General features: G+C 47.2%; 1 protein-coding gene across 4 annotated transcripts; it reads right to left on the bottom strand.

Moving 5' to 3' along the window:
- Positions 1-352: 352 nt before the first annotated feature.
- On the bottom strand, positions 353-18,765 carry LOC133441446 (vascular endothelial zinc finger 1-like). 4 transcript variants are annotated; one of them, XM_061718748.1, is made up of 7 exons: positions 18,690-18,765; positions 13,329-14,074; positions 12,418-12,487; positions 11,571-11,739; positions 9,848-9,889; positions 6,911-6,976; positions 353-6,734 (listed from the first exon to the last, which is right to left on the bottom strand). In XM_061718748.1, exons 1-7 carry the CDS (start codon positions 18,720-18,722, stop codon positions 6,370-6,372), a joined length of 1,491 nt encoding a protein of 496 aa, XP_061574732.1. In that variant the 5' UTR covers positions 18,723-18,765; the 3' UTR covers positions 353-6,369. The 4 variants fall into 4 exon arrangements, with proteins under 4 accessions (XP_061574732.1, XP_061574734.1, XP_061574733.1 ...); XM_061718750.1 differs by lacking the exon at positions 6,911-6,976; XM_061718749.1 differs by lacking the exon at positions 9,848-9,889.
- Positions 18,766-18,943: the final 178 nt, after the last annotated feature.

The following is an 18,943-nucleotide window of genomic DNA, read 5'->3' as shown; positions in this document are numbered from 1 at the left end:
ATCTTCAGCTGGGAGCTCATCTGCTGATTAAACTGGAAATACTCAGATTTAGCTAGTAAATGTGTTAAACACATGCAAACCAAAGTTGTCCCAAATTGAGTGCTTACAGATTTGTAATTGGACCTCTGATTTTTAGCTCAGGAGCCCAGGTGGAATCACATAAAATAATGGGCGTCTGCAAATAAAATTGTCAGCCAACCGTATCCGACTCCACCCACGAGACATCAAGCTCCAGCAACATAAGTCCATGCATTCCACGTTGCACAGCATGGGCTCCTCTCCAGTTTAAAAGCCTTTTCTCTTCCAGTACTGATTTTATTTATTTTTTTAAATAAAGACACTTCACACAGTCTGCTACATTTTCCATTTAATAGTTACTAAAAGGGGAAAAATGTCTTTGTCCTCATATACAAACTATAATTTGGCACAAATCCCCCAATCCCCTCTGATAAGTGAACCACTGAGGCACTTCTATGGTGAGCAGTCAACTGTGAGCCCGTGGAGACACAGTGGACCTGTCCGGACCTGGACCAGAACCCCAGAAACCTCGGCTTCAGGAGTTGCCCCTTCCCTCTGAGACTCAGACAGTCCACAATCACGCTCCGGTTTCTTTTATTCAGACCAACCCAAATAAAAGGCACATGAAACATTTGCAATAGACATACATTTAAAAAAATGTAGGAATGTTTCACCTCTCTGCTAATCAGAAAGCCTAAGTTTGGTATTTACAAAAATTACCATTGTTAATGTTCTAATACAAAAAGGATGTATAAAAATGTTATTTTTTTTTCCTTGCATGTGTGACATAACTAACATGTCCTCTGAACTAAATGGTTTGTACAAACATATACATTCATCTGCCTTCACGTCTGCCAAATTCATTAAAACTTCAGTCAGAACAAAAGTTCTCTAAATCATCACTTGGCCAAACAAATGTTTTGTTTTTCACATTTGGTTGGAGTCAAATTAGAGAAACGCCACAAGGCAGAAGTTCACCAAAACAAGAGTTTGCTCAAACATAGATCCAACTGATTCATTTCAACATTGTTTGTCAAGTGGTGCATCACAATGACCAGCTTCTGAAAAATAAAGCTGACAGCGGAGTGGTGGTCAGCTGTCTCAGCGGATGAAGGACTGTTCCACCACCGTTCCATCACACAGCACATCGAGGAGGAAGCTTCAATAGTTAGAGGCGTCCTCCAAAATATTTTGTACATGAAACAAGAACAAATGACAGCACACACTCACTCACCGCGTTTTAGTGTTCTTTTGATAAAGTTGAAGTCAAACCTGCACAGGTCAGTCATACCCATGCATCAACAAAAAAAAAAAGAAAAAAATTGAAATATCTTTCCAAAAATGCCATTCCACACATCACCGTACTTATTGATGGATATATTGGCGAGCCAGCTAGGAGCTCAGTGGCTCTCACATCTGGGCAGTCCAAAGTACAAGTTCCAGAATTCATCATCTGTTTAAAAAGGTCTTCTTAAATACCGTTGCACTGCCCACGTGGGGGTTTACTTGATTCATTCAGTCTGTCCTGAAAATGTGTTATCAACCACGAAAATTCATTCACTGGTTTTACTCCAGACATGCGGTAGCTACTTAAGGACAACTACCATTAGCAGGGATCTGGGGTAAAACCTCGGAGACAGGAACAGCAACAGCTCCTTTCAGTTGTCTAATCTACAGTGGATCCTGAGGTCCAGTGTTGAACCCCATGATTCACTGGACGTTGGTAAAGACCAGGGATGCACAGTATATGGAATTTTTTTCATCACAATATCATCATGTGAGAGTGTGTGTGTGTGTATATATATATATAATATATATATATATATATATATATATATATATATATATATATATATATATATATAAAATATATACATACATACACACACACACACACGTGAAATAAATGTGTGTGTCACAAATATTCTATTAAAAGCCATGCATTCTAAATATATGTTAAATATATTAATTTGCCAACTTAGACACTAATATGCCTGAAGAGTGCTGCAGAATGCAGTTTTTTTGGTTTATACAAGTCATGCTGCTGATATAGAAGTAATACATATACATTTTTGTGACTTCATTGCCTTTATTGCCAGGGGTCAATTTGAGCAATAAAGCAGAAAAGACATGAGCACCAAACACTGAAGAACTGGTTTACATAACAAAGGTCATGTCAACATTTCCAACTATGATATGGCACGTTTCTTCATACTGTGCAGCCCTAGTCACGACAACCACTTTTTGACTCAACATTTTCTTTGACGTTTATGTTGCGCAACAGGTTCAATATTTCACATCAACAAACAGGAAGTAGCAGGAAAAGTGAACTAGAGAAATGAGATCAACATGAAAGGAACTGAACTGGTTGCTGAGCTTCTTACTGGGATGTGTTGTGTAGTGGAAGCGTTGTTTGTGTATGTGGTGTGCTGGGTGGAGGAAGTGGTGGGAGTCAAGTTTGCCACCCCCCACTGTAGGGGGTACACTGGACAAATGAGATGAATCATAATTTACACTCGTCTCTGCCCTATCAAGGTCGCTGAAAACCCTTCCCTGTGGGACGGTTCACGTTGATAAAGTCACGCCAAGAACTGGAGGCCCCGTACCAGGACCCTGGACCCCTGCTGATGGAACCCCTTCTTTGTGAGTTGCTATCACGCCACGTAAACGCAGCGTTCCAGACCTGACAGTGCCTTGTAAAAGGACTCCTTTTACCATTTAATGATGCCTCACACCCTTAAATGACGCGTTTGGGCGTATTTGTGGACAAAATGGACCTAGATGGGGTGAAAGGTACAGAAAAAAGAAAAGTAGTCTTTAAACATGAATTCGCACTTCCACTACGAGGCCCTACATTTGTACCTAAATCTAAAAATATAGCAGCCGGAAATGTTAAAAATACAACACATACGAAAGCTTAACCTAAACCATCAGCTCGTCTTTCAGAACCCACCCAGACCATTTTCCCCTCAATGTGGATCTGGTCTTTGAGGCTGCGTTCACACTGCAGACCGTAATGCTTTATTCGGATCAGAGTATTTTAAATGCGTCTTGTATTAGACTTCTTCGTCAACAGACTTCTATTTTGAAGTGACACGCACGAGGGGCTAGAACCGACGTCAAACACAGACCGTCAGGTTTATGGAAGTTAATACGGATGCAGCAGCAGGGAGCCGGGATTACTTCCCTTTGAAGCTTTCATGCAGTGGAAACTGACAAATTCATAAACTAATTATAATGAGAAGAAAAGCCGAGGAAAAAGAGGGCAACATTTCTAGCGTTGTCCATGTGTGGAGTGACGGCTTCAACATCTGTCCAGACGTTTGTGGATAAGGGATTACAGCCAGGAGTGGTGGACAGTCACATGACCGACTCCACTGAAGCAGATTTCATCCAGAAACATTGGCCAGTGCAGAATTGCGACATTAATCGATAACAGTGAGACACTTCCTGACAGTTCATACTGACGAGCATGTGTCACATGATCTGTAACAGCTAAACAAAGACCAGAGAGCTCTGCAAACAGCTCAAGGCCAAAGTTATTTACAAGGTATCACTCAGACCCATCAATATTGGACATTAGGAAATCAAAAGGTTTGGCACTAGAACGAGGCACAAAGTTTATCATGTGGAGAGAAGGATCCCCACAGCGAAGCACGGCGGCAGCACCATCATCCTGCGGGGAACCAAGTCCACCAGGATGGAGCTTTATCTTTAAGAAGACTTTAACAAGGCACTGTGAGTTCTGTCATCTCGCTGTAAGAGCAGCTTTTAAATAATAATCTTGTCTTAAGTTTTTTTAGGGTTAAAATCTAAAGCAAGGGCCTCAAGTGCACACGCTCACATGCCATCAATCCTCGTGCTGCTTCACTACATCCGTTGAGCTCCTCCCACCCACTGGTACTAAACTCAGACATGCACCTGATGCAGAGCGGCTCTCCTAAAACAGGAAGTCCTGTGATGCTGGAGTCTAAAGACGCCTCACGCCCTCAGGCCCACGTCTGATCTCCGTTGGCTTCGAGACAAGGGGTTTATGTTGGCAAAGAAACCTCCAGAAGACCACCCTCAGTCGCCTTCCTGAGTTTGACTGGCAGAGAGAACATTTAAAATCATGTGAAGAAACTACAGAGCTGGTTTCACATGCGCAGAAGTTCGTCCCTCCACCCCCACCCCCTTTTGGTGTAAAAACATAATAAAAACCATTCGATCATAGTGAGTCCAAGGAGGAGAGACATCAGCAATGGTCGTAGAGAGGCGGCTGTAGCTGCACTTCACTCTGGAAAAGTTAAAAAAACATTTTAAAACTGTCTGGGCTCCAACGCTCTTCAAGCGGAAATCACTAGTCAGTTGGCTTCATTGTTAAATAAATGAGAAAAAAGTTCTATTTTGTTGTTTGAAGTTGTGTTTACTAGACCCACCATGATCAGATGATTTTTATTTCAACAATAAAAAAGGTTTTACCTTTACGTATTACAGTAAAAGTCCTCCCACGTCCACCTGTACAGGTGTGTCTGACAGTTACCACGTTGATAAAAACCCAGCCGAATGGACGTGATCTCAGCAGGTCCTCGCGTCCTGATAAGACGACACCCAAACCGCTGGCAGAGACACCAGAACTCCCAGCGACGAGGAGGTTCCCAGAAACGTCCACTTGGGAAGGCGCTGATGACGCCGAGACATTCAGCCACTATTGAATACTGACAAGTCCATTAAAACAACAAAAAGCCCTAGAGTGACTTTAAGAGGAAGCATACGAGCAACTCAACACAAGAGCAGCAGAAGGAGCCGGTCCGCCGCCGGACGTCGCCACGCATGAACGTCTGGAGGCAAGTGGAGAAGAAACCGTGCGAGTGGCCACCTTCATGTCCTTCAAACCGAACCGAAGAAGATCAGAGAAGCTTCACTTCCCAACAGCAGATAAGTTGATGTGTTTGGGTGATGCCCCGTCTGTCGGACATCCATCACACTGAAGCCAACGACTAGAGCTTGCAAAGTAAGATGGATATGAAACTGATCTGAGCGAGTAGCAGCTGGGAATGTTTTAACTGCCGTCCACATGAAACCACATCAAACATGAAGAAAAAAGTTCTTTTTGTGTTTCTGTCCCAATGAAAAACCGCCTCATTTAACGCAGCAGCTTGTGTCTTAGACCAGACTGTCAAGGAGGCATTTACAGTCAGGGATCAGATCGATCTAGACCGGCACCCGGAGCATTTTAGAGGCTTGAACCTGTGACTGGTACGAAAGTCCATTTCTTCTAACGTTGGTCTCTTGTCCTACCAGGGGACTGGTCTCTCCCTGCTCCACTGTCCTTTCTGAGCTGTAAGTAGAGGCCACAAACCTCTCCAGGTAGAGAGGGTCCTACACGTACCGCAGCCTGTGACATCATCCAGGTAATGGAAGCAGTCGTGTGGTAACACACTAGGACGTGAGCATGAGAGGTTGAAGGAAGTGCTCTGTGGAGGTCCAGCAGGTCAGAGCTGCTGATGAAGACTGAGGTCCAGCTGGAGGACATGAGAGCTGCTTCTATCAGAGACGGCATGGATGCATAGACGTCCCGCAGCCACCAGAGGGCAACCAGGCCACAAGCTCAGCCTCAGTATCCAGAATTTGTAGAGAAGGAAAATGAGCTGTCTTCACTTGCAAAAGATTATAAAAATACATTTATTTAAAAAAATATGTTTTTTCAACCTCACTCTGTCATGCTGTTTTTGTCGCTCTGTAAAACTGGTCCGTAATGCTAATTCAGCTGGCCTAAATTGAGCTTGCTCAACTTGAACTTCAACAAATCTGTTCCGTTTCCTTCTTGAAGTGTAACAGCTAAACGCATCACCACGAGACGTCTTACAACTTTGACTCCGGAGCAACCAATCAGAGCAGCCCCTGAAAGTAGAAACGCCTCCGATGAGCAGTTTCAGACGGATCTGCCTTCAGACTTCTGGTGCGGCATTTACCACGATTTTTACTCTAAATGTGATTAAGTACCTTAGTTTTTCAAGTAATTAGTAGAAATAAAACTTGTTTTTAGAAATTTCCTACATAAGAACACCGTAAATAAATAAAGCATCATTCCGTAACACATCGGTGCTGGGGATGTTTCTGGAGAACGACTGTCCGATGCGTTGTGGACATGCCAAGTCCTATGACGAACTCACGGGTGTGAAACGACGCCTCAATAATGACTGAGAGGCTGAACCCCCACTACTAACCTTCTGACGTTTGCGCTCTAGTAGCCGAGTCTCAGGGACATCCTCCTCACATCTGATGTCCCTGTTTTCTGCAAGGCAGTTTCAAACATTACCAGCTGCTACCGGAGCCGCTACCAGAGCCGCTACCAGAGCCGGTGCAGCTCTACCACGGCGGGGACGATGGCAGGATCTGGGACAGGAAGGGCATGCTCTCCATGGACCTCATGGTGATGTTGAGTGGCGCGGTGATGTTCATGGGCATGGGGGTGCTGATGGCGACCGGGTGGCCGAGGTTCATATGCGCCGTAGTAGGGATGTTGATGGAGGTGAGGTTGACGGGGCCCGTGATGGTGACCGGGTGCTGCAGGTTGACCGCTGACGTGATGTTGACGGTGTTGGTGGCGACGTTCATCTGAGCAGCCACGGTGACCGGATTCCCCCCGATGGCGTTGCGATTCGCTGCCGATGTGATGGCAGAAGAGTCTGTGGCTGGCGTGGTGTTGGAGCTGTTGTGCACATTGTTTGCATCTGTGAGAAGAGAAACCAGAAAGAAAAAGGGCAAATCCGTTGAGAGAGACTGAAACAACACTGCATCCCTCCAACATCTGGATATCCAGCAGCCCCTCGGCTGGTTGCTGTGAAGGTAAGCGTGAACTTGATCATGAAAACGTGTTTACTGTGGTGATGCTGCTGAAGAAACCTACCTCTGTGACGGTTGTCTATTAGGACTTGGAAGGAGTTATTTAAAATCTCTCCTACCGTCAACTCACCTGAGGGGTAAATTCAAAAAGCAGGATCAATAGACCAACCAGCTCTCATTCAAAGCTTTCATTTTCAGCAGCACATGGTTAAAAACATCTGTAGTTGTCTTAATGTCAGCTAGATGCACACTACTCAAGCTGCAGTCATGTACAAAGGTTAGGACCCCTCTTTTCCCTCCGTTTGTGTGAAAACAATAAGATTATCTGACTGTAGTGGGTGTTAGTATCACACAAATACCACCTGACATGAACAATTCACTGTGAAATTATTTAACAAAAATGAAGCCACAAAGGAAAGTTAAAGGTGTCCAGGTCCAGACCAGCACCCCTCCAACACCTGGTCTGGTCTCCAGAGGAAGACATGGTCCCCTCAGGGACTGACAGGTGTCCAGGTCCAGACCAGCACCCCTCCACCTCCGTGCTTCAGTGGGTCTGAGGAGGTTCTGCTAGTTTCCTCCAAACATGGTTCTGGACATGCAGGTTTGTGGACCTCAGTCCTGTTTCCAGGTTCTTGTTAGACAGAAGAGGATTTCTCCTGAAACTCTTCCAGACCAACTGTCCTGGTCCAGTCTTCTGATTCTGCTGTCTTGGGCTTTATCGTCTAACATTCCCAGGCCCGCTGGTTCAGAGATCTTGTTTGTATTTCTCTGAGCATTACATGGTCCGATCTCAGGATAAATTAGCTGGGACTGTATTTGTTCCGGATTTCAGAACCAGCATCTGAAGAACTCATAGATTCGGACAAAATAAGGCCATCAGGATCTGCAAGTATGCACTAAAATCACACTAAAAGCCAGCACAGGAAGTTACATAATAGTGCCTTGCATGTTCCTCTCTGATGTTCAGGTGGTGAAGCAGCTGGGCCGGGTTGTTGGACTCAAACGGCTATCTAGCAAAAGCAAACTCTGGAGTTTGCTTTTCAGGAACGTCCTGGATCCCCAGTGCCTGTTTGGTTTGGAAAATGTCCAATTTTACCGCTTAACTGAAGACTTTGAGTCTCTGCACTGTTGTGTGGGTCAGAAAGATTTCTCGGAATCTCCATCCATCCATCTTCTGCTTAGCCAAGGTGGCGTTGTGGGGGCAGCAGCCAGAGCAGGGAAACCCAGACTTCCCTCTCCTCGGCCACTTCGTCCAGCTCATCTGGGGGGACCCAAGGCGTTCCGAGGAGAGTGAGACGTAGTCCCTCCAGCAAGTCCTGGGTCTTACCCGGGATATCCTCCTAATGGGACATCCCCGGAACACTTCATCAAAGAGGTGTCCAGGAGGCATGCTGATGCCCGAGCCACCTCCTCCTGCTCCCCTCAATGCTACTCTGAACTCCTCCCGGATGACCGTGCTTCTCACTCCGCCTTTAAAAAGAGAGAGCCCGGACACCCTGAGGAGGGAAACTCATTTCCACCACTTGAATTTGCAATCTTGTTCTTTAGGTTACTACCAGACCAGTGGAGAATCAACATCACTACGGACGCATCACCAATCCACCTGTCAATTTCCCGCTCCATTACTCCCTCACTGGTGATATTTTGACTGAAGAGTTGCCCTTTTCCACCGAGGACCATGGTCTTGGATTTGGAGGTGCTGATTCTTTGAATTCGCCCATGAACCTCTCCTGTGAGAGCTGAAGGTCATGACCTGATGAAGCCAACAGAACCACATCCTTTGCCAAAAGCAGAGACCCAGTTCTGCAGCCACTAAACATCATCTACCCTTATGCTGCACCTAGACGTTCTGTCCATGAAAGTAATGAACAGAATTGGTGACGAAAAAGTCAGCTTTGATATGTCCAACCATCACGGGAAATGAGTCAGACTTACGGCCGACAATGTGGACCAAGCTCTGACAGCGGATGTAGAGGGGCCACAAAGCCCATAGAATGGATTCCACCATTCCATACTCTGGGGGAACCATACCACAGGAGTCCTCAAGGGACACGGTTGAATACCTTTTCCTGGTCCAAAGAGCACATTTAGACTGGTTGGGCAAACCCCCATGACCCTTCCAGGACTCTGCTGAGGGTGTAGAGCTGGTCCACCGCTCCACTGCCAGGACAAACACCACACTGCTCCTCTTCAGTCCAAGATATGATTATGTAGCGGACAGAATCTCTTCAAAGCTGTTCAGAAGTCTTTCTTCATGGCCTCCTTAAACTCGTTCCTCTTGGCCTTTGCTGTATTCATCAGCTGCCTCTGGATAGGACTCCTTCAGCTTGACATCCCTCACTGCTGGTGTCCACTACCGTGTTATGGGATTACCGCCATGACAGGCACTGACCACCTTATGGCCACAGCTCTGGTCAGCTGCCCCAACAATGGAGGTGTGGAACATGGTCTACTCAGACTCAATGTCCCCCGGCCTACAGCCAGCTTCTGCAGCAGAGGATTGGGTCCGTCAGGGTGACGGACCCAATCCTCGGCTATGAATGCTATGGCTATGAATGCAAGAATCTCAGCTGAGTACAGGTTTTCTTCTCTCTTACCCATATGGAGACATTTCAGTTTCATCATGGGGACTCCAAACAGCCTCCACTTCTAAGAAAATGTTTTATAAACTGGTGCATTGTGTAGTTATCTAAATCTGCCAATTGATGAGCCTGGTCAAAGACGAGGTCGTAAACAAGAGCTGGGTGGGGTTACATGACCTGCAGCGGCAGAGCAGGGTAGTGTGCATCTAGTCAGTGTCGTGGTCCAGTTTGTAGTTAAATCATCTACTGATCCTGCTTCATGAAGTACAACCTTAGACACACAAGCAACACCAAAGGAACCTTTCATGGACTGGTTATGAGAGGTGAACTCTTTGAACTTGACTAACTAAGAGTAGATGATGAAGAAAAACTGGCCAGATCAAGTACGAAGGGGTTTCTGCTGGGAGCTACAGGATTACCTTTCTGTGAGCCTGAGTGGTTCCACTGCCGGTTACTTATTCCTATTCAGAGACACACAGACAGACGTGGTTACAGGCAACACAGGACAGCAGCTCCTTCACCGCGTCAGACGGATGTTATAGTTTCACAGGCTCTCCCGTTAATGGTTGAATAAAACGCTTAATTAAAACAAAAATTATAACTGGCTAACTGACCCTTTAATCGTTTTTAAAGCTGTTTTTTGTGGCTCTATGGGCTTCTATTTTGAAAGTGGCTAGACAAGAAACGTGGGTAGGGAGAGGGGGCAGACATGCATTAAGGGGCGACAGGCCGAGCCTCAACCCCACACCACCTGCATCGACTACTACTACTACTACTGTCATTTAGCAGACGCTTTTATCCAGAGCGACTTACATCCGAGACACATACACAATTAGGGCAATGTGTGTGTTAGAGGAATTAGGGTTAAGGGCCTTGCTCAGGGGCCCAAAGTGGTTCATCTTGGTTGCCATTCCAGGGCTTGAACCCACCCAAGTCCTCCTCTGTAGCCACTAGACTACCACCCCGCTGCATGAGGGTAATAGCCTCTGGGCATGGTGCTCAACCCCCTGAGCTACCTGGGCCCCAACAGGCCAACCGATCTGAAACCGACCTGGACGACCTGAAGGCGCTGTAGGATTTAAATGGAGAGAGATGTGTGGTCTTGCTCAGACTAACATAACCCTGTTCCGATGAGAGCTCCACTGGTGCCAGGGTCTGGCCCGACTAGCCCGCTCCTGTCTGCTAGCGGCTGCGCTTTGTTGGAGCCAGATTGAAGTCAGAATATCCTCTCTTTACATAACGGACTTGCCTATAATCCGTTCCACAGGCCCCAGAACTCCGACATCTGTAGTTTTGAGCTCCACAGAAAACCCTGGAAGGTCCTGAACCTTCAACTGTTCCATGGAGCTTATGATTAAAAGATATTTAATTCAATGTGTCTTAAGTACTGGTACCACTGGTACATGCTTGACAAGGTTTTTACAGACACCATCGTAAAACTGGAAACTGATTGTTCAAGTTAGTAACTGTAACTAAGGGGGCGGGGCTTACGGGTAGCTCAACTGGGTTTGATAGAGAGAGAGAAATGGGTGTCATCAGCATAGCGGTGGAAATGGATGTCCTATGAATGTAAAATACTGCCGAGAGGATGGAGGTAAATGATGAAATGGGTCCGGGACACAGCAAGTAGGACGAACTGACAATGAAATAATGTATTCCAGGTTTTAGTATCTTCAACCCTCCATATTTGCACGGGTCATGAATACTATAGGCTATAAACTTTCAGACGAGTATGTAACTTTTGGGATTTTATGAAGTACTGAGACACAACACACAACTCTCTGGAAAAGCTTAACAATGGAAGGACCCCAAACGTGACAGCAGCGAGGAGCCCGACTCTACAACAGTGGTGTTGAGTTCTGACCATCACTGGCATTTAGGGTCCCACAAAAACATTCAAGTGAAAGCCAAACACAAACATCTGAAGAAGAAATGTCTGTAGTACTTTTTCAACTTTGTAGTAACGGTCATTTGCCAGATGTCTGGGGATACCTTTGTCCTAGTTACCGTTACTGTTTCTCACAGACAGGTTTGCCCTGAGTGGCTGACGACGCCGTGGACGAGTGGGATGTTCTGGGCGTGTCTGTGTGAAGGGGCACATTATGAAGCTCACTGAGGACAAGGCGGTGACAGGTGACCTACCTTTGCTGTTGCAGGTGTTGTTGAAGCTGGCCTGGCCGTGGGTCTTCAGGTGGCTGGTGATGTAAGCGGCGCTCAGCATTTTACCACAGATGGTGCAGGTCACTTTACCTTCGTGCCGGATCATGTGGGAGCGCAGGCGGTCTTTGGTAGCGAAGGCAGACGTACATGCCTGACACAAAAGGAGACTGGGTTAGTACGATCTGCATTCTGCTCAACAGCAGATCAACAGGTCATAAGGTCGAACCCACAACTTTCCATAACGGCGTCAGTTTGCAGGTGATCCATCAAAGACATTCAAAAGTGCAGCAGCAAGAATTACTACATGAACCTCCAGAATTAACTTGTTGTCTGCAGTAATTTGGCCTAAATTAGATCTGATCTTCATCAAACTCCCAATAACAGAGAAAGTCTTTTAGTGAATCTTCCAGCCTCTAGAACATCCAACACGTTGGGAGGTCCAGTGTTGCCACTCACAAAACAGTTTCTCTCTGCTTTGGGTCCAATTTGAGATAGCAAAATATAATAGTGTTAGACGTAATAATAAATGGCTTTTCACTGCGCTGCTAACTAAAAAGCTTTCCAGAGCTGTCTCAGAGAAGTCAAATCAAAGTTGGACTAAAATAAAATTGAAGTAATCTCATTTGAACGAGCTTATGACAGCTCATTTATCCTTTTATTTTACTTTGTTTTTTAATGTTCTATTTCGTAACTGCAATTTTATTAAAATTATTCAAATAAAGGCAATCGTCCTCTTTGCTGGACACCTAGAATCAGTAAAACAAGTACTCCAGACGCATCCTTGAAGGGTATTTTGAATGAGAACGTCACGGTGATGCACAGGTCTTACCGTAACTTGGCACTTGAACGGCCGCTCTGATGAGTGGACATGCTTGACATGACAGCTCAGGTGGTCAGGTCTGCAGGTGATAGACACCAAACACACAGGTAAATACTACAGCCAACACAAGTTCTTTCAGTTGGGACTGATTAGTCCACTGGTCCAGGTTACTCTTGGCACTTTTCCACTAGCACCTAGTCTGCTCTACTCATCTCGGCCTGGTTTCTTTTCCATAACAATTCAGCATCTGGAGCAGAAGTAGGAGGTTGGAGCGAAGCTGCGGTGATGTATTCTATTGTGTGATCTAAAGGAAGAAGACAACAACACTAAAGATGTAGAACCTGGAGGAGATGATAGATGTGCTGCTGGGTCTGTGGCTTGTGTTCGATATCAAGTTAACAAATGAGAGAAGCTTCAAGCAACTAGCCTTTATTCTTTTGTTCGTCTCTGCCCTCTCGAAAAGTCAGCTGGGAGCCGCGAGCAGCTATGAAGTGACAGAGTTCCTGGTAGATCTTGTTCCTTATCCCCCGTCTAGATCCCTTTTTAATTCTCTCCTCAGCCACCAGGTTTAGGAACATCTGCACCTCAGAGTTGGATCAGAAATAGACTTTTACGCTGGTCAAATAAAATGAACCAGAAGCCGCCGTCAGAGTCGCTCTTTCGCTGATTTCCACCTCCTGACTCAGACGTCTGACTCCAACCCCCCGACCAATCGGTGGCCTGTAGTGTGATGATGTCAGATGCAGCCTCTCAGCCGCTTAGAACCTCGGCAGAATAGATACAGAAAAGTATCTACTCGGCACGTTAGACCCCTAGTGGGAAAGTGCAAAACCAAGTGGAGGCGAGCCGAGCTGAGTAGGTACTAGTGGAAAAGTGCCATCTGAAAACCCCTCGTCTCCAACTGGTCCAGGTGTACATACCTGGAGAAGCCCTTCCCACAGACGGAGCAGATGTAAGGCTTGTGCACGCCGCCGTCGTGCGAGCGTACGTGGTAGGTCATGCGGTCCTTCCTTTTGAACCTCTGCTGGCAGATCGGGCACTCAAACGGCTTTTCATCGGAGTGCGAGAGTTTGTGGCGGTTCAGGTGGTAAACGTCCCTGAAGGCCTTCCCGCACATGTCACAGCCGTGGTTCTTTTTCACCGGTTTCGGGGGCTTTTTGGGGGCTGTCTGCTGGGGTGGTACCGGGGCCATGATGCCCGTTCCTGTGGACGCTGATGTCGTGGCTGTGGTCAGGATGCCTGCCACAGTAGTGACATATGAAGGATTCCCACTGTTGTCGCGGGTTACCGTGGACACCAGGGGCACCATGGTGGGGGCCATTTGGGTCCTCTTAGGCCGTGACACCATCTTAATACCGGTGTGGCAGGACTCATGCCGTCGTAGATGATAGCTGTCTCGAAATGCCTTGTTGCAGTAAGCACAAATGAAGGGGGTCTTTGATTTAGGCTCCTTCTTAATCATAGGAACCGAACCCCCTCCTCCTCCTGTTCCTCCTCCTCCAGCCATACTGTCTTTCAGGTGTTCTGCAGAACTGACCGGTGGTTTCTGGTCCAGAAGAATGGGCAGTACTGGCTTCTCATCGGGTGGTTCTGTTCCAGAATTGAGAAGCGGCAAGAGGCTGTTCCCAGCTAGTTGATGCTGGTGATGCAACGCATCGTTGGTTTGCTGTGGAAAAAAAACAAGGAACCATGATTAAGACACAAAACAGAGTTCATCTACACAACAAATATTGGTAATTCAGGTGATAAAAGCTTTTACGAGGTCATCTCTTTATGTACAGGGGTCAAACTTTTTTTGGACCACATCCAGATCAGGAATGACCTCAAAGGGCCCGTTGTGCTGATGACTTTTAATCTCTAGAGGGCCATGTCTATAGTTCTGGCGGGCCGCATTTGGCCCACGAGCCATGAGTTTGTCACATGTGCTCTATGTGTTAAGAAAATGGAAACAACCATCTGTGTGCAAAGCCCCCAAGGAACTTCTACCGCTGTGGGGGGGTGGGTGCGTGTTTGGAGGAGCACGTGCGTAAGTTTCATTGTGGAGGAGCGCGTGCATGTGTGGAGGAGCGTGTGCATGTGTGGAGGACCGTGTGCATGTGTGGAGGAGCGTGTGCATGTGTGGAGGAGCGTTTGAGGAGGAGCGTGTGCATGTGGAGGAGCGTTTGAGGAGGAGCGTGTGCATGTGGAGGAGCGTGTGCATGTGGAGGAGCATTTGTGGAAGAGCGTTTGTGGAAGAGCGTTTGTGGAAGAGCGTTTGTGGAAGAGCGTGTGCATGTGGAGGAGCGTGTACATGTGGAGGAGCGTGTGCATGTGGAGGAGCATTTGTGGAGGAGCGTTTGTGGAAGAGCGTGTGCATGTGGAGGAGCATTTGTGGAGGAGCGTGTGCATGTGGAGGAGCGTTTGTGGAGGAGCGTGTGCATGTGGAGGAGCATTTGTGGAGGAGCGTTTGTGGAAGAGCGTGCGCATGTGGAGGAGCGTGTGCATGTGTGGAGGAGCGTGTGCATGTGGAGGAGCATTTGTGGAGGAGCGTGTGCATGTGGAGGAGCATTTGTGGAGGAGCGTGTGCATGTGTGGAGGAGCGTGTGCATGTGGAGGAGCGCGTGCATGTGGAGGAGCATTTGTGGAGGAGCGTGTGCATGTGGAGGAGCATTTGTGGAGGAGCGTGTGCATGTGGAGGAGCATTTGTGGAGGAGCGTGTGCATTAGGGTTGTCACGATACCAAATTTCTGTTTCGATACCGATACCAATATGTATTTCGATACTTTTTGTAAAAAGGTGGAACTCTCTCAATGTCAATATTTTCCTTTATTTTAAAGCAGACTTTGGGAACAATAACAACAATAAATAAAATAAATAATTGGCATGGGATATTAAAATGTTCAAACCTTTAGAACAGTGTGAACAAGTAAAATAAAGCAATGCCATTCAAATTAAAGTCACGATGTTAAATAAAATACTGTAGCAGCAAAAACTCCTGCTTCTGAGTGGGTGGTGTCACCCTCTCTGAGCCAGGAGCACTGGACTTCTGTAATTGGGGGAGGGAGGGGGTACAGTATTTTAATTAACATGGTCATTTTAATTTGAATTCCATTGCTTTATTTTACTTGTTCTCATTGTTCAAAAGGTTTGTGTTTTGAAACTATAGGCCACATGAAACATTAAATGGGCATAACTAGAAAAATAAATTGAGGATCATTCTATTATCTACAGGACTGTCTCAGAAAATTAGAATATTGTGATTTTCTGTAATGCAATTACAAAAACAAAAATGTCATACATTCTGGATTCATTACAAATCAACTGAAATATTGCAAGCCTTTTATTATTTTAATATTGCTGATCATGACTTACAGCTTAAGAAAACTCAAATATCCTATCTCAAAAATTTTGAATATTCTGGGAATCTTAATCTTAAACTGTAAACCATAATCAGCAATATTAAAATAATAAAAGGCTTGCAATATTTCAGTTGATTTGTAATGAATCCAGAATGTATGACATTTTTTTTTTTTTTTTTTTAAATTGCATTACAGAAAATAAAGAACTTTATCACAATATTCTAATTTTCTGAGACAGTCCTGTAGGATAGGATTAGATATTGTAGGCTAGTGGAATGTTTTACAAAAGTGTGTTTTAATATATAATATTAATTAATATAATTAATTGCCTTAATGGTTTATAATATATATGAAACATTAAAATATAAAAAATATATTAAAGTTATATTCTAGTGTGTGGAATTTATTTAAATATTTTAAGAATGTAATTTTTTTTTTTTTTATATTTTAAAAATTGCATTTATTAACCATGGACATGTTTTAACTCTGTATGTAGGCTGCTGTAGGTTTACTACGGGCTGGGAGAGGCTCTGTACTTTTTTCATGACATGACAGTGCAGTGAACTGGTGAACAAAGTTATCAGCTGTCGTTCTTGACTGAAGTCGTGGAAGAAGTCCGCGTGGTTGTCCTTTAAACGTTTGGACAAGTTTGAAGTGTTGCCTCCTTTTGCGAGACACGCGTTGTAGCAGCGCTTGCACTGCGGTGCGTCTGGTTCAGTGGTTCGCCCTTATCGCTCGGTTTGAACCCGAAATATTTCCACACCATACTTCGGGCCCCCATTTTGTCCAAAAGTACGGGCTTTTCTGCAGCTGCCATCTCTTTTTATTTCAATTTTATTTCAACCCGCTCTGTCTGTCTAATAACACGCGCCTTCTCGTTTCTCTCTCCTCCGCATGCGAGTGGGAGGGGGAGGCGGCTCTGCTTCTGCAACTACGTCACACTCGCGGACCTTGCCGTGCTTAAAGAGACAGGCTCCAATTTACCAATTCGTTTGCATAGAAAAAATATATAAAAGTACCGTTTGTTTTTAAATGCTGGTATAGTACCGTTTTCAAAACTCTAGTACCGCGGTACTATACTGGTACCGGTATACCGTGCAACCCTAGTGTGCATGTGGAGGAGCATTTGTGGAGGAGCGTGTGCATGTGGAGGAGCATTTGTGGAGGAGCGTGTGCATGTGGAGGAGCGTGTGCATGTGTGGAGGAGCGTGTGCATGTGTGGAGGAGCGTGTGCATGTGGAGGAGCGTGTGCATGTGGAGGAGCATTTGTGGAGGAGCGTGTGCATGTGGAGGAGCGTGTGCATGTGTGGAGGAGCGTGTGCATGTGGAGGAGCGTTTGTGGAGGAGCGTGTGCATGTGGAGGAGCATTTGTGGAGGAGCGTGTGCATGTGGAGGAGCGTTTGTGGAAGAGCATGTGCATGTGGAGGAGCGTGTGCATGTGGAGGAGCGTGTGCATGTGGAGGAGCATTTGTGGAGGAGCGTGTGCATGTGGAGGAGCATTTGTGGAGGAGCGTGTGCATGTGTGGAGGAGCATTTGTGGAGGAGCATTTGTGGAGGAGCGTGTGCATGTGTGGAGGAGCGTGTGCATGTGTGGAGGAGCGTTTGCATGTGGAGGAGCGTTTGAGGAGGAGCGTGTGCATGTGGAGGAGCATTTGTGGAGGAGCGTGTGCATGTGGAGGAGCATTTGTGGATGAGCGTTTGTGGAAGAGCGTGTGCATGTGGAGGAGCGTTTGTGGAAGAGCGTGTGCATGTGGAGGAGCGTTTGTGGAAGAGCGTGTGCATGTGGAGGAGCGTGTGCATGGGGAGGAGCGTTTGTGGAAGAGCGTGTGCATGTGGAGGAGCATTTGTGGAGGAGCGTGTGCATGTGGAGGAGCGTGTGCATGTGGAGGAGCGTTTGTGGAAGAGCGTGTGCATGTGGAGGAGCATTTGTGGAGGAGCGTGCGCATGTGGAGCAGCATTTGTGGAGGAGCGTGTGCATGTGGAGGAGCATTTGTGGAAGAGCGTGTGCATGTGGAGGAGCGTTTGTGGAGGAGCGTTTGTGGAAGAGCGTGTGCATGTGGAGGAGCGTTTGTGGAGGAGCGTGTGCATGTGGAGGAGCGTGTGCATGTGGAGGAGCGTGTGCATGTGTGGAGGAGCGTGTGCATGTGTGGAGGAGCGTGTGCATGTGGACGAGCATTTGTGGAGGAGCGTGTGCATGTGGAGGAGCGTGTGCATGTGGAAGAGCGTGTGCATGTGGAGGAGCATTTGTGGAAGAGCGTGTGCATGTGGAGGAGCGTGTGCATGTGGAGGAGCATTTGGAGGAGCGTGTGCATGTGGAGGAGCGTGTGCGTGTGTGCATGCGTGTGTGTGGGGGGGGAGCGTGTGCATGTGTGGAAGTGCATGTGTGTGTGGGAGCGTGTGTGTGTATGTTTCTGGAGGGTTGGTGCGTGTTTCTCTGTGGGGGATCAGGTGGTGTTTTAGTTGGTGTTTTAGTTGGTTCATGTGGTCAGTGTGCGTGTTTCCCGCATCCCTGCGAGACCGTGGGGGGTTGGTTGGGGGGTCTCGTTCCCCCGCGGGTCTCGCGAGGCTTCAGTCCTGCCCGGGATCACAGCGTGCCCGGCTAGCCCTAGCTTAGCATAGCCAGCACAACAAACCCCCTCATGTTCACCCACAAACCCGGACACACGCACACGCAGCCGGCCCGGCACCGCCCGGGCGGGCGGTCCGGGGGGGCTACTCCGGGTCCCGGTCCCAGTCCCGGTCCGGGGGCCAGAGGGAACCCAGCCGGACCGAACAAAGCCCGGTCCGGCCGTTAGCCCCGCAGCTAGCCCGGACCCCGCGGTTCTGCAGCGCTGCTGCAGCCGCCGCGGCAGCGCTCTGCGCCTGCGCAGCCCGGCGGGACCGGAGCTGCCGGGCCGGAGCTGCGGGACCGGGCCTGCGGGACCGTGCTCCGGCGGGTCTTACCTGGAAGAGAAACGCGCTCCAGCTCGGCTCCATGTCCGATCCAGCTAGCTGCAGCGAGGAGCGGGTTCTTCTTCTGTCCAGAACAGCAGTGGAGCAGACGCTGCAGCGCCGCCTGCTGGCGGGACCGGGCACTCACGCTGGCCCGCCCGGGAACGCTTTCTTTTCTTTCTTTTTTTTCTTTCTTTTTGGTTTATTTTGGTCATCCAAAAAACAATGTTATTACATCGGTGCAACCATCATCATACAGCACACAT

Source organism: Cololabis saira, chromosome 4 (assembly GCF_033807715.1).
Source record: "Cololabis saira isolate AMF1-May2022 chromosome 4, fColSai1.1, whole genome shotgun sequence".
NCBI lineage: Eukaryota > Metazoa > Chordata > Actinopteri > Beloniformes > Belonidae > Cololabis > Cololabis saira.
Note: the sequence above shows the minus strand (reverse complement) of the source record. Positions and strands in the feature narration are given on the sequence as shown.

Excerpts from the sequence above, each read along its gene's own strand:
- LOC133441446 (XM_061718748.1), bottom strand. The coding sequence starts at position 18,722 with ATGGAGCCGAGCTGGAGCGCGTTTCTCTTCCAG. Across the intron at positions 14,075-18,689 it reads GGAGCGCGTTTCTCTTCCAG|CAAACCAACGATGCGTTGCA; the intron begins GTAAGACCCGCC and ends TTTTTTCCACAG. Across the intron at positions 9,890-11,570 it reads CAACACCTGCAACAGCAAAG|GAATAAGTAACCGGCAGTGG; the intron begins GTAGGTCACCTG and ends GTCTCTGAATAG.